The 13,410-nt window shown below is 36.2% G+C and overlaps 1 protein-coding gene across 6 annotated transcripts in view; it reads left to right on the forward strand.

Annotated features, from left to right (window-relative positions):
• Positions 1-21: 21 nt before the first annotated feature.
• The window catches only part of LOC138707511 (SERPINE1 mRNA-binding protein 1-like), a 60,016-nt gene continuing 46,627 nt past the window's right edge, over positions 22-13,410 (forward strand). For 3 of the 6 annotated variants that reach the window (XM_069837034.1, XM_069837037.1, XM_069837038.1), the window contains exon 1: positions 22-391. In XM_069837034.1, coding sequence (XP_069693135.1) covers positions 148-391 — 244 coding nt within the window. In that variant the 5' untranslated portion in view covers positions 22-147. The remainder of the gene's footprint in view (positions 392-13,410) is intronic. The other 3 variants (XM_069837035.1, XM_069837036.1, XM_069837039.1) reach the window with 1 other exon arrangement.

Genomic DNA, 13,410 nt, shown 5'->3' on the forward strand with positions numbered 1-13,410 from the left:
TGTATTATTTGAATTTTAAACCTCGTGGGATAACCGTCGTAGTGAACGGGCGCCATATTGAGATTGAATGTCGAGTTTAGTAACGGGCTCGTAGTAGCCAAATTCTTTATCCGCTGACATCCTCATAAATAGGAGGATTTAGTAAAGATGGAAAACTCATACGGAATCGGCGTAACAAATCGCTACGCATTATTCCTTGATGACGCTGAAGATCCGTTGGAAGCGTTGAAAATACAAGAGGAAGAAAAGGAAGCGAAAAAGAAAACGAAGCTTTCTGAGAAAGAAAACAAGGGGAAGACTGAACCGAAGGGGAAAACTGCCCAGGTAGCACGTAAAGGAATAAAGGAAACCCAAAATGTCAAGACTTTGGAATCTGGAAAGTCTAAAGAAGGTATAGTGTTCCAATATTATAATGAAGGTAGAGTGTATAGCATTAAATGGAATGTCACTTGTTCGTAGATAATTACTGTGCCTGTGGATATTATCGAAGGTAAATATAATTGCGTTGCATGAAATGATTATTGATCTATTATATGAATTAGGAAGTAACTAGAATTTGTGTATGTATAGGTATCCATTCTTATATACATGTGTAATGTATATGTATATGTGCGCGCACTGTGCACTCCACATGGCCGCCCGTTTTATACTGAACTATTGATAGAATGTTGTGAATTCAAGTTTGAAAGTGAAGGTAATCGAAATACTTTGTTGGAGCAAAAGGAATTGGTATCAAAAACTCTGTATCCAACTAATACATTTAATTGCATTGAAGACTTCGCTGTATGAGAAATTGGACTTGTGTTGAAAGGTAAGTTATGTTTCACGAGAGTCTGTACTGCATGAAATAAAGTAGATATAAGAAGTTTGTACGTTGATATAAGTTCATTTGGTGTGACGGGAAACTAGTGAACAGATAGTTCTGGTGATTCGGAAGTGAAAATCGTTGAATTTATAAGGGATGTTTTCTGGAGACGGAGTATATGCAAGGCATAACAAAAGCCTAAACTAACCAAACCCGTCTTGTCGCAGATTCATATTATGCAAGGTGTGTAAGTGGAGTACGAACCGAGAACTCCCTTTGAGCTAGTTAAAGGCAGGAAACTAGTGCACAGGTAGTTCAGATGGTTTCGGGATGAATATCGTTGAATTTATCCAATTTATCTGTGGAGAGGGAGTTCGTATATGCAAGGCATAACAAGATCCTGAACCAACAAAACCTAACCTAACCTGTTAAAAGTTCGTATATGTAAGATGTATAAGCGTATGAAGGAAACTACCTCTGCGCTAGTTTAGCCAAAAACTTTTTGGAGTGTGCTGTATTCATCCTGTTCAGAATATTTCTATTTTGAATGAAGATTTAAAATGTGTTGTGTGCTTCGAAAATTTTGAAATTTATCTCAATTTTATCGTACCACGTGCAGATTCGTCTGTCAACATTTGTGTTTTGGTTGTTTCAGTATTGTAAACAATACATTACCTGATCTCGCTATAGGTTTTATACAACTTGAACATATAAATGTAAAAACTATAATAAATTAACGGGCCACTTTATTGGTGGAAATTAATAATATGAGCGTAATTTTTAAATTGCGATCTCATCAAATTTATGAGTAAACAATTCAAATTTTGGTAATTGTATACTTGCAAAGTTTGAGTAATCCAAATATGTTTGCACTGGAACGTTTTCCTCCCTCCCTCCCTCCACTGATTTTCCACAGTTTTGAAATAAGATTTGTGAAGCCAGTTTTCTAACTGTAATATATAACCTGTCCACACCTGTAGCGTAACGGTTAGCGCGTCTGACCGCAAACCAGGTGGCCCGAGTTAGAGTCCCGGTTGGGAAAGTTATCTGGTTGAGTTTTTTTTTTCCGGGGTTTTCCCTCAACCCAATATGAGCAAATGTTGGGTAATTATCCGTGCTGGACCCCGGATTCATTTCACCGGTATCACCTTCATTCTATTGAGATGCTAAATAACCTGAGATGTTGATTGCAGCGTCGTAAAATTATATAACCTTTGAATTTGTGTAATATGTGGAGACTGGCGAGACTAAATCAGAATTGCAATCCAAATATTAATTACCTATGTTCAGTCCCAGATTTTCAGGACTTAGTTTGGCCAGACATGAATATGGGTGAACACAATTTACCTGTGATAGCGGTATGCCTAGGTTTGGGATAAGGTTGGGTTTGGTGAGGGGTTAGATAAGTGATGAATAACATGGATGTGTAGAAATTATTACTAATGGAAACATTTCAGTGGGACCACATCTTAAGAAAATATTTCTTTCCAGCGAAAAAACTTTTCCTTTTGAGTCATTTACCTATCGAGGGCATCATGCCAGAAGGGTGTATGAACAAAATTGCAAGTTTACATTAGAGCCATTTAAATATAGAATAATTTTTCCTATTGTCTACTTAACAGGGTACTTGATTATTTCTCATTCCCATTGTAATTCTCAAATTATTGTTTTCGAACATAAACGAGTTCCATTAAAGTATTTCACTAATGCTGCATGTGTTAATATGACGTTCTGGTATGACGCCCTCGATATTTACTGCCATTTTGTCACGTGAATCGAATATAGTTTCTCCAATGCAATGGAAATTTGTTATGCAACTGAACATCTGCTGATTTCCAACGTGTATTTAGTGTGTGTATATGTATGACGAACTGTAATTACATAAATTAAAAAAAAAAATTATCTACATTCAATTCGTATTGCGAAATTAAATGAATGCTTAAACTGCAGATATATTAAGACTTTTTTTTTTTTTTTTTTTTTTTTTTTAAGAAATTGGGTTCTGCAACATGACAAACTCCTGCAGTCTGCATTAAGTATTAACATTTGTGACTATTTTCTTTTGTGAAGTCTTTAGTAAAAACTATACTCTTTGTTTCCTTGGGATTCAGATTCATTGGATTTAGGGGTTTATGTTATTAAATCTTTGGGAGGAGGGAAAATTATGCAATCCATATCTATCCCTATAATCTGAAAGAATGAGAAGTACCATAAACCTAGCGATAAGTGTGTGTCCACGAAAATGCACTCTGACATATTTAATCACAGAATATTTGTTATACTGTTAAAATAACCACTTGTGTACGAAAACTATTACACAGATTAATTGTAATAAATTTGGAAACAGGAAGACAGTATTTGGTTGATTTTAGTCATATTTTAAATCTTAGGCGTGTTTTATTCAAAAAAAAAAATGAAGAAATGTAGGCTGTAGTGCCAGAGATTTATGCATTATTACTTTTCTTTTCAATAGTAGTCTGGTTAAAAGATCATGTAACACGAAACTAAATTGCTTAAAAAAAAAAGTAGTAGTAACCTATAAGAAAGGAGTTTTACATTTTACATCAAGACTTGATATGAAAAGGTGAAGTTGCTGAACATCTCCCAAACAAAGAGCACTTGGTTTACTGCACATTATTTAACTCTAAAAATAAATATGTTGGGATAATTCATTGGTCGTCTACATAAGTGAAGAGTTGGTAGTGGTTGTAGCGATATTCGTGAAAGATCAGCTGTACTTCATTATAAAAATTGAAAAAGAGATAGGCGATGTGTTTGCCACTGCAGTGCAGTTTTGGGCCATTCTTGGATATCTCCCCACATCACATATGGGACTGAAGTCTGATTTGTTTCGTGGGTTAGATTGGTTAAATGAGGGGATAGCTAAGTGACATGAAGCTGAGGTATGGGAGAGGGTTAGTGATTGAGTTATGGGGATATATATGACGTGAGGCCAAGAAATGTGAAAAGTTTTCAATAATTTAAGTTTTCTGTTCCGTGTGTAGTGTAGGGGGAGATCGAAGTTTCACCCAGTTTTGAGTCTGAAATATGATACTCTTCACAATTTTCGATGATTGTGTTTCAGTGCCAAGTTTCTGGGTTTTAAGTGAAAATATTTCTGTGCAGAAGCATTTTTTCCTTCAAAATCTTTTTGAGAATGAATGTTCGTTTTATGTCTTTGGGCGGTGATATGGGTATAAAATTAGTTTGGCATATCCATAATATACTACATGGGTGCATTGAAATTAATTTGGTACAGCCATGTGGTAGTCCCATTGGTTACATAAATTTTTTCACATGTTACAGGGAGTATGTTAAATAAAAGTGAATCATCTTTACTGATATAAGCATCCCATAGTTCAAAATTATTTTTCCATTATTCGTATCTGTTAAATGTTTTATAAAAAACTCCCTTTCCATGCTAAACACAAAATGTTAAAAAGCAGATTAAGCAATTTTGGGATGCCTAAAATAATAATAATAATAATAAAAAAAAACTTCTGCACAGTGCAAAATAAGTTAAAATTTGTGTAGTTTTTCATAGAATAAGCAGTTTATAATTAATTAATTTTACTTTTGCAGTAGGTTGAGTCCTGTTTCAGAATTTTCTAAAAATTACATGTCATATTAGACCCCAAGTTAAGTGAAATTTAAGATAGTCCTTAAGTTCTAATTTTTAAGATACTTTCGAAGCTAGGATAATATTACAGTATGTGGAATAGATTGGTGTTATTTAAAAATTCTGAATAAGAAAATATCTTTATGCATTTTTCCAAGTTTCATGATGTACAATGCAAAGTGTGATTGTAAGTTTTCTGTAATGATTTGTCATCGGACGAGTATATGCATGCTGTAGAGAAATGAGTTCATAGTAAGTATGTAAGACTAAGTGTAGATTTTTTTTGCTTTTCCAAATTATGAAATGTGAATTGCATGGATTGTTCCGTGAATGAATATTTATGTTGACTGCAGTTAGGCAAATTATAAGTATTATTCAGCTCTGAAAAGTATAAAAATGCCTAACTGAAAGTTACATCTAAAGGCATCTTTACACTGAAGCAACCGTAGGCAATCACGCAGCATGCAACATGATCGTTTGCTCACTTTGACTAGAGCAGCAGCAGTCGCATATGGCTTGCAGCTCCTATCTGCCGGTTGCTTCAGTTTGCAAGCTTATCCACTGCTGTTGGGTTCAGTATTCGTTGCATGCAGCATGGTGAGTTAGGATACAAATAAAACAAAGCTTCTAATTGAAGAATACCACGAAAAACATATTCTGTGGGATTTACGAGATCTCAGTTACAAAGATAATAGAAAGGAGGTTAAGTTATGGAAAGAAATAATTTAAAGTTCGATTGTTCGGTAAAGGAAGTCAAAGAGAAAGTAAAGAACTTAAGAACGACCTTTCACAGATACAGGAAGAAAAAAATAGCAGGTCAGCTCAGGGTGATCATTGGGTGCATTTCACTTCACTGTGTTTTCTTCTTGAGGTTGACGTGCAAAGAAAGGGACTTTCAACTGGTGAGAATATTGATTCTGAGGTAAGTGTTTGTATTTAGTTTACATAAAACCACTACATCAGTGACCAATGCACTTTTACGTAAAATGAAGGTAATAGGATACCTGTTACTAAAGAAGTGCAATATCAGTAAAATAATAGAGGCGGTTTGGTTATTCATATTTCTTTTACACAATTTGAGCAACGAACGTTTTTCAGAAATACTTTAACCTTTAGCACAGTTCAGTTTTATTCCAAATTTCATAGGGTAAACACATCTAAAAATCATTTCTTGCCTTGGGACACTTCACTTGACACGAAGTAGGCTTTAAACTCATCCCCGACAACATTTGTTGTTTCTTTTGGTCATCAAGGAAGTCGAAGGTAGAATGCCTGTGTATCCTTGAGTTATATTTTGCCACTCCCCAGGAACAATTATTCCATCCTGTCTTTCACAGTCGAAACTTTCTGGAGAGAGAGAGAGCCTTCTTGACCCACTAATTTTTTTGAGAAAGCTATGTAAATACAAGAGACTATAACCATTTTTGTGTTCTCTACATTTAAAATTAATAGTTTTTGGAATACACAAAACGCCGAATACATTATGTGAAATGTGTTTTCGATAATCTGGCGACCATGGCAGGGCAATGTCTGTAATTTTACAGTGCTAAAAAAATGTTGCATATTGCAAGTATACATGGTATATATTATGCTATGTTAATCATGCTCACATATGATTTGCTCTTGGTACAATTTAAGAAAGGTATATGGAATGCGTGCTGGTTCGAGTCCTCATGGAGGAAGAAATCTTCTCATGAAATTTTGGTCAGTGTATGGGACTGGTGCCCACCCAGCATCGTGATGCACTTGGGGAGCTACGATAGGTAGCAAATTCCAATTGTGAAAGCCAGCTATAATGGCTAGGGGAAACATTGTGCTAACCATACGATACTTCCAGTCTGGTTGGATGATTGTCCACCTCTGCTTCAGCATGTGAACGTGAGGCCAGCAGCTGACTGGTCAGTCTGGGACTTTCAAGGGTTGTGGCACCATGATTATTATTATGATGTTGCTTTGAACTGAGCAAGGCTTTGTCGACAGGCAGGGTTGGCTCAGCCTGTCGTTTTTATCAAATTCACCTGTACACTTAGCAAGAGTGAATACAGTGTTCAGTGCACAGTAAACATGGCAAAAATGCTTATTTTTGTTGTGGACTGGTTTGGAATTGTGACTTTACTGCAAGAAGGCATGCGATAAGTGGACAATGGCAGGGATGTTCACATAGAATAACCAACAGGCAGGACCAGTATATGTTTGGCTTTTGGCCTGTCATAAGCTGAACGCCACAGCGACCACTTTGCATCCTGATTTGTTCAGGGCTATTGGAGTGTTTCAACACAATGGACTGCAGTCAAGGAGACCCTTGTGGAAAGCTCCACTCAAACCACAACACAGGACAGCATGTGTAAGATGGGCAACAAATCATAGAGATTGGTGCTGGGAATAATGGAATTGTACACTGTTTCCTGATTAAGTCTTCCATAAGCTTGCATCCATACAACAAAAGTATTAACGTTTGGAGGAAACCTTATGAAAGAGTTAGTGATTCTGTGATACTGGAATGTCATCATCACATTGGAAGCTCCATGTTTTGGGGTGGGATCATGTTTGGTCGATGTACATCCCTAATTCCCATACAGTGCAAAATGTCTGCTCAGGTATACAGAGATAAGATTCTCGAAACTGTGGTTGCAGGTTTTGCTGATAATGTGGATGAAGGCTTTATGCTAGTGGATGATAATGCTCGTCCCCATAGAGCAGAACTGTTAAGATTGTCTGGAAAGACATGGCATTCACAGAATGGAGTTCAGCATAGTCTCTGAATATGAACTGTGTTGAACATGCCAGGGAACAATTGAAGGCTATATTTGATAATGGAAAACCCTCCTGTTAATTGCCAGCAACTGATTGAATTTGCCCCAGAATGATCTGGTGACTGCACACTGATTGAATTTGCCCCAGAATGATCTGGTGACTGCACACTGTCTTGTTCAAGCATGTCTCTGAGCTCGTGGTGGCCATATGTCCTATTGAAGTTCCAGGAAAATGGAAATGAACTGTAAGAAGTGTTTTTTTTTTCTTTTATACAACATTCAGGTTTTCAGTTTTATGCTGTGTTTTTCCGTTTGCTTAAAGTGGTAAGTTAGAAGATTTTTCTTGTATTTTTGGATGTCCTTTGTAACTTGTAGTGTAATGACAGTACTGACTGCAGAAACTACAGTCAATTACAATATGTAGTACTTTTTTTGAGCACTGTATAATCTGGAATCTTATGTCCAAACAAAGATGAGAGTAAGATTTCATTAGGTTCTCACTGATGGCGGAAGCATCATCTGCTTGAATGACATATGGTTGTTGTACTTCTCTTCCTGGTAGAGGTTCGGGATAAAGTAGATTCAGTGTTCTCATCTCCATTTTTTAAAGAAAGTTGTCTCCCGAAATATACTGCCATCTGAGATTTTACCCTTGCATCCTGCATTAGCAAATGTGAAGCAGTAGTTGGCGTCGCAAATAGCTATTAAAACAATACTAAAAGTTCCCTTGTAATTAAGGTACATATTTCCGGAATTTGCAGGATTCTGCATAATGACATGTTTCCCATTGACCAATTCAACGCAGTGGGGAAAATTCCAGGCCACATTAAACACACTAGCAATTTCCCTCCAGCCATTTTCTATGTTAGTCATTTGAAATATTTATGCATATCAATTAATTGTCGAGGATGTTCATTTTTCATTGTTCCTCCTTTTTATAGAATGAGGACATGGTAGACCAAGAAGTAGGCCTAAATGATAGTGGAACAACTGGACAAGTATCAGTGTTCTCCAGAGACTCGAAATGAAGATGTGCTGCATCAAACAGTCAACTTCACGAGCAGCAGATAGGCAATTTGTGATACCTGCTTCAAAGGATAGAAAGCATGGCACTGATAGAGTTGAAGAGAACAGAAGAGCTCAAGAAGCCTATGAAATTCTCAAAATGACTTCCAAGTGTGGCGAATTTTCTATATATGGAGAACACGTGGGAAGTGAACTTAGAAAACTGTGACTGCACAGACCTTTGTAAAACATCATATAAAAATATATATTTTATTTGCTGTGACAATGGGGAAATTTGATGTGCTGCTATCCACACACACACGTCCTCTTGGTCTTCCCACTCCAGTCAAAGTTCTCCTTGACCTTCCCTGCCCATACCCCATCCCCTGCTCCAACCTCGTCTGTCACCTTGCACTCTGCCTTCTATTCAAAGCTATCCAGGCCCTCGTGCATCTCCATCAATCAGCTCTTCATTTCCTCAAAGTGAAATAGTTTCTTCTGGAATGCTAGAGAAAACATTAGAACGGTATCCAGAACCAAGACTAAACCTAATTTTAGGTTTGATATGGTTACTTTGGTTACTAACAGTTGGATTATTGAAGGATATTTTTTCATTAAAAATTTTGTTACTAATATTCTTGTATATTTAAACCAATGACCTTTATTTCACAAGAATAAAGTATTTACCTCAGTAAAATGTACTTACCTTTATGTAGTCCTTCAAAGCTTGACTAATGGCTTCACAGACCTTGGGGATAAAAAGTGATATCGCAGAGTCAGATATTCTGAACAGATACATCAGTGAACAGTATGAATCTCCTGTAACTTCAATGTGCAATGCAGTTTCACTTCAGCTGTTACACCATCTTGATAATTGGTATCAGATTTGGAATGAGCTACCCTGTTCAGAAGGTAAAATCGAAGTCCTCTTTGCTATTTATGGTAAAATTTCTGAACAGGTAAGCATCATCAGCAAGAAGTTTATTGAATACATTGCGAGGTAATAGCACTATTTATGAAAATCTGCCTGCACCACATCTTTCTCTGAATACGTTTTCTCCTATTCAAAAGGAGGTAGGCAGCAGAAACAACTGTCTGCACTGACATTTCTGCACAAACTCGCACTGGACATAAATGGGTTGGCAGTATGCTGCAACGATTGCTCCCAACAGCATGCTGTGTGGCAACATGAGTGGCAATGAATGATCTCGTGCTGTAGGCAACTAGGTTGTTACAAGTTTCCTCAGTGTGAAGACCTCTTTAGCCATAGGACAGTTCAGTTGAACTTTATTCTTTCTGAAAAGTAATATTCGAGTCATCGAAATAAATATTTCTCAACTGTACATATACATAAGTGTTGTGCTCATGGACAGGTTTTTCACTGCAAACCCAACATTCTTAAATCTTTCCTATTTTCTGCCTTCCTCTTAGTCTCTGCATATGATCCACATATTAGCTTAATGTCTATCATCTGATATCTTCTGCCCTGAATTCTTCCGTTCACCATTCCTTCCAGTGTATCCTTTAGTAGGCAGTTTCTTCTCAACCAGTGATCCAACCAATTCCTTTTTCTCTTCCTGATCAGTTTCAGCATCATTCTTCACCCAATCTTTCCAACAACTTCATTTCTTATTCTGTTTGCCCACTTCACACGCTCCATTCTTCTCCATATCCACATTTCAAATGCTTTACTTTGTCGTAATGTCCATGTTTCTGCCCCTACAATGCCACATTCCACAGAAAACACTTCACTAGTCTCTTAGTTCTTTTTCCAGAGGTCTGCAGAAGATGCTTCTTTTTCTGTTAAAAGCTTCCTTTGCCACTGCTATCCTTCTTTTGACTACCTGACTGGAGCTCATGTTACTGCTTATAGTACATCCCAAGTATTTGAAGCTGTTCACTTGCTCTGCTCCCTCATTTGAAATTCTCAACTGTATGGTCTAAAAGAATTCATGGGTCAAGTACTCTGTAATATTTAGATTTTTCGTGCCTCAAGTACTCTAATATTTTGTCTCACCGTGAAAGTTCTTTGGTCTTGCCTTGTAATTGCAACATTTTGAAGTGTTACTTGTTAAATTTATTTTTGTGCTCCAGTTTTTTTAATATTGCTTCATACTGTACTAAAAAGTTCATTTGTAACTGGACCACATTGTTATCAGCATAGATGATAATTCCATTGTTTATAGTTTCTTAACAAGATCTTTAATTGTGCATTTAAGTGATTCTGGGTGTCCAGGAAACTATCTTTGGAACTTTCCCAATTTTGTAGTGTACTTGACATAAATCGTACATAAATTTCCATTCTAAATTTTAATGAAATATAACTACAGTTTTCGCGCTATGAGAGGCAGAGAATTGTTCTAGGCAAGGCCATGAGAATCTGTGGTGCATGCACATAGTATTGTTAATTGTATTCCACGGCTCCCCTCTGCCCCACCTATAATATTTTTTCTGCCATTTTGTTATGCGACAACTGTAAATGAATAGAGGGACTACAACTAATGTTCAGACCTTTCATTTGCAAAAATATCACGGATTAATGTTCTCATGCAGGAACATGAACAGAAATTGATGTGCCAGTTGCCAATGAGGGACTATGTGCTTTAGCAAGTCATTAAGTGCTGGAAAAGAGATTACACCGAAAATTAATGTAATTGCTAATCCTATTTCAGCTCCTCCACTGACAATTCCCAATATTTTTGCTTTAAGAAAAGAGAAAAATGATAGTAGTTAATGCTTTAGTGGGGTTTCATTTGAGTTTATATATTTTTACAGTACAGATATTGCTGTTAACTTTGCTGAAGAGTATTAGTGTCCTTGGAGTGCTGTATATACAGACCCTTCAAATAAATGTTCATCTGTGAGTATGTGGCTGCATATGGTAGCTGGAAGCATGCTGTTTGCCGACAGTCTGATATTCATAGTCTTTAAAGTGTATATTTTGCTCATGCAAACAATTAGTATAACCACCTACTTTTGTAATAAATGATGTTGAAAATGATGTCCTTGTGCTCACACATCTCTTTCAGCTTTTAAGAGAATTTGCGTTAGCACACATTAGTTTTCCTCAAATTACATATTCCCTTATGACCCTATCTTCAAAAATTTCCTCAATTATTGCAAAGTGAGTTTCATGCACTGTAGTGGAATCTTGTTGGAAAAAATGCCTGCATACATTAAATGTCCAGATAATTGGGGGGTCTACTGTCACATTAACCATAAAGTGAGAAAAATGTCTGTTACGAAAAGGGTCGTTCCTAGAATTAGTCAGTGCGGCATTGGCTGGTGCAGTGTCACATCTATAAAGTTTAGGAAATAACAACAAATGGTGGGTATTGCTTAAAAAAGCATGAAATTTCACTGATCAGAATTGTGGCATAGCTTCCTCTTGCAGTGGACCTCTCAATTCTTCTGTGATTGTTATCCCTGTGGCTCTATGCATTAACGGTATTTAAAAAGGCTCTGTGCATTAACGGTATTTAAAAAGGCTTATGCATTAACGGTATTTAAAAAAAAATATAGGTCCCATAATTCTGTATGTATTCAGTTCGAACCATACATCAATTTTTTGGTCATGGAATTATATTTCGTGTTCAAGATTGGGTTTTTTCTGCACTCAGTATTTATTTTGTGTTGCGACATGACTATATAAATAAAACCACGCTTCATCCTTGAAAAAAAATTAAATATGGATCAATAGAGCCATTATTAACACAATTTAACACAAATGTGGGAATTTACTCTACTCTTATTACTTGGCTGCAATTCCTGAACAAATCATCTTATACAATTTTATTTTTAAAAGTTTGGTGACATTTATAGCTGAGTTTTGCAAAATTCCTATTTTCTGTTCAGTTTTCCACAGAGATTTCTTTGTTCTTCCTAACCTTTCTCCAGTTTACTCGAGTTTGTCCTGAGTAAGGACATGGATATTTACTCTCGGTTTCTTATTGTAAACAGGTTCAGTTTCTCTAAACCTATTCACAAGATTATGAACAGAACATCTGTGAGGTACAGAAACACCAGCGAATTTGTCTATAAATCACTATAATTTGTCTACATGAGTTTGTTTTCACATAGGAATCCTACATGAAAATTCTGTGTTCTAAAATCTACTGAGTTTCTGGCATTATAACAGCACTAACACAGGACTCTAAAATGCTTGGTTTCACAATGTATCTACCACCTTAATAAACCTGTATGCCACACAGGCAAATTTTCGACCTAACACTGAAGGTCATAGTAACTGATTAGAGGCAGATGCTTCTCGGCTCACACTGCCTGTGCTTCAGTGGATGAACGTCCATTTGAAGGTTCTGTAATTATATTACGAAGTTCTGTAGAATTTTTTTCCTTTTGTTTTACTACACGTATTTTTCTTGGTCACTTCTTTTGCTTTTCTAAGATTAACAGTGTGTTGTTTAAAATGTAGATTTATAAGTTCAAAATGATATGACTAACTTTTCAGATTTATTGCGGTTTTTTCCTTTGTAAACAGCTCAGAAAGTAACTTTCATGCTCTAAGAACTCTTAAGTTCAATTCTGTCTGAAATTTTTGTTGTAGTAGTGATTTCTATATTTTGTATAGTGCAGTGGTCTGGAAATACTAGTCAGTGAGATAGAGATACTGTATTTCAATGATTTCGCGAAATTTATATTCTCTAAAATAAAAATTATAATATATTAACTTGACAGGTTGTGCATGGTGCTTTTAATGTGTTGCCCTTTATCTGTGCTTTTATAATTTTTTACTTCTATTTTACGACGTTTTGGACCATAATTGCTTTTAATTTATTTTTCCTTTTATTTTATTTTCTATAAATGCAAAGAAAATATATGAATTTGTTTTTTCACTTTAGTGGGTTATTTTACGATACTGTATCAACATCTCAGGTTTTTTAGCGTCTGAATGAAGTTAAGGTGATAATGCCGGTGAAACGAATCCAGGTTCCAGTACCGATAATTACCCAGCATTTGCTCATATTAGGTTGAGGGGAAAACCTCGGAGAAAACCTCAGCCAGGTAACTTGCCCCGACTGGGATTAGAACCTGGGCCACCTGGTTTCGCGTCCAGATCTGCTAGTTGTTACTCCATAGGTGTGGACGAATTTATGTTACAAAAGTAATTTATTTTATAATAAATTTCAAAAGAATACACTAATGTGATTTTCAGAGCATGCATCATGTTTGCTTTCTTCTATGTTACCTTCCTTATCGGATCCAAACTG

This window comes from Periplaneta americana, chromosome 10 (assembly GCF_040183065.1).
Source record: "Periplaneta americana isolate PAMFEO1 chromosome 10, P.americana_PAMFEO1_priV1, whole genome shotgun sequence".
Taxonomy (NCBI): domain Eukaryota; kingdom Metazoa; phylum Arthropoda; class Insecta; order Blattodea; family Blattidae; genus Periplaneta; species Periplaneta americana.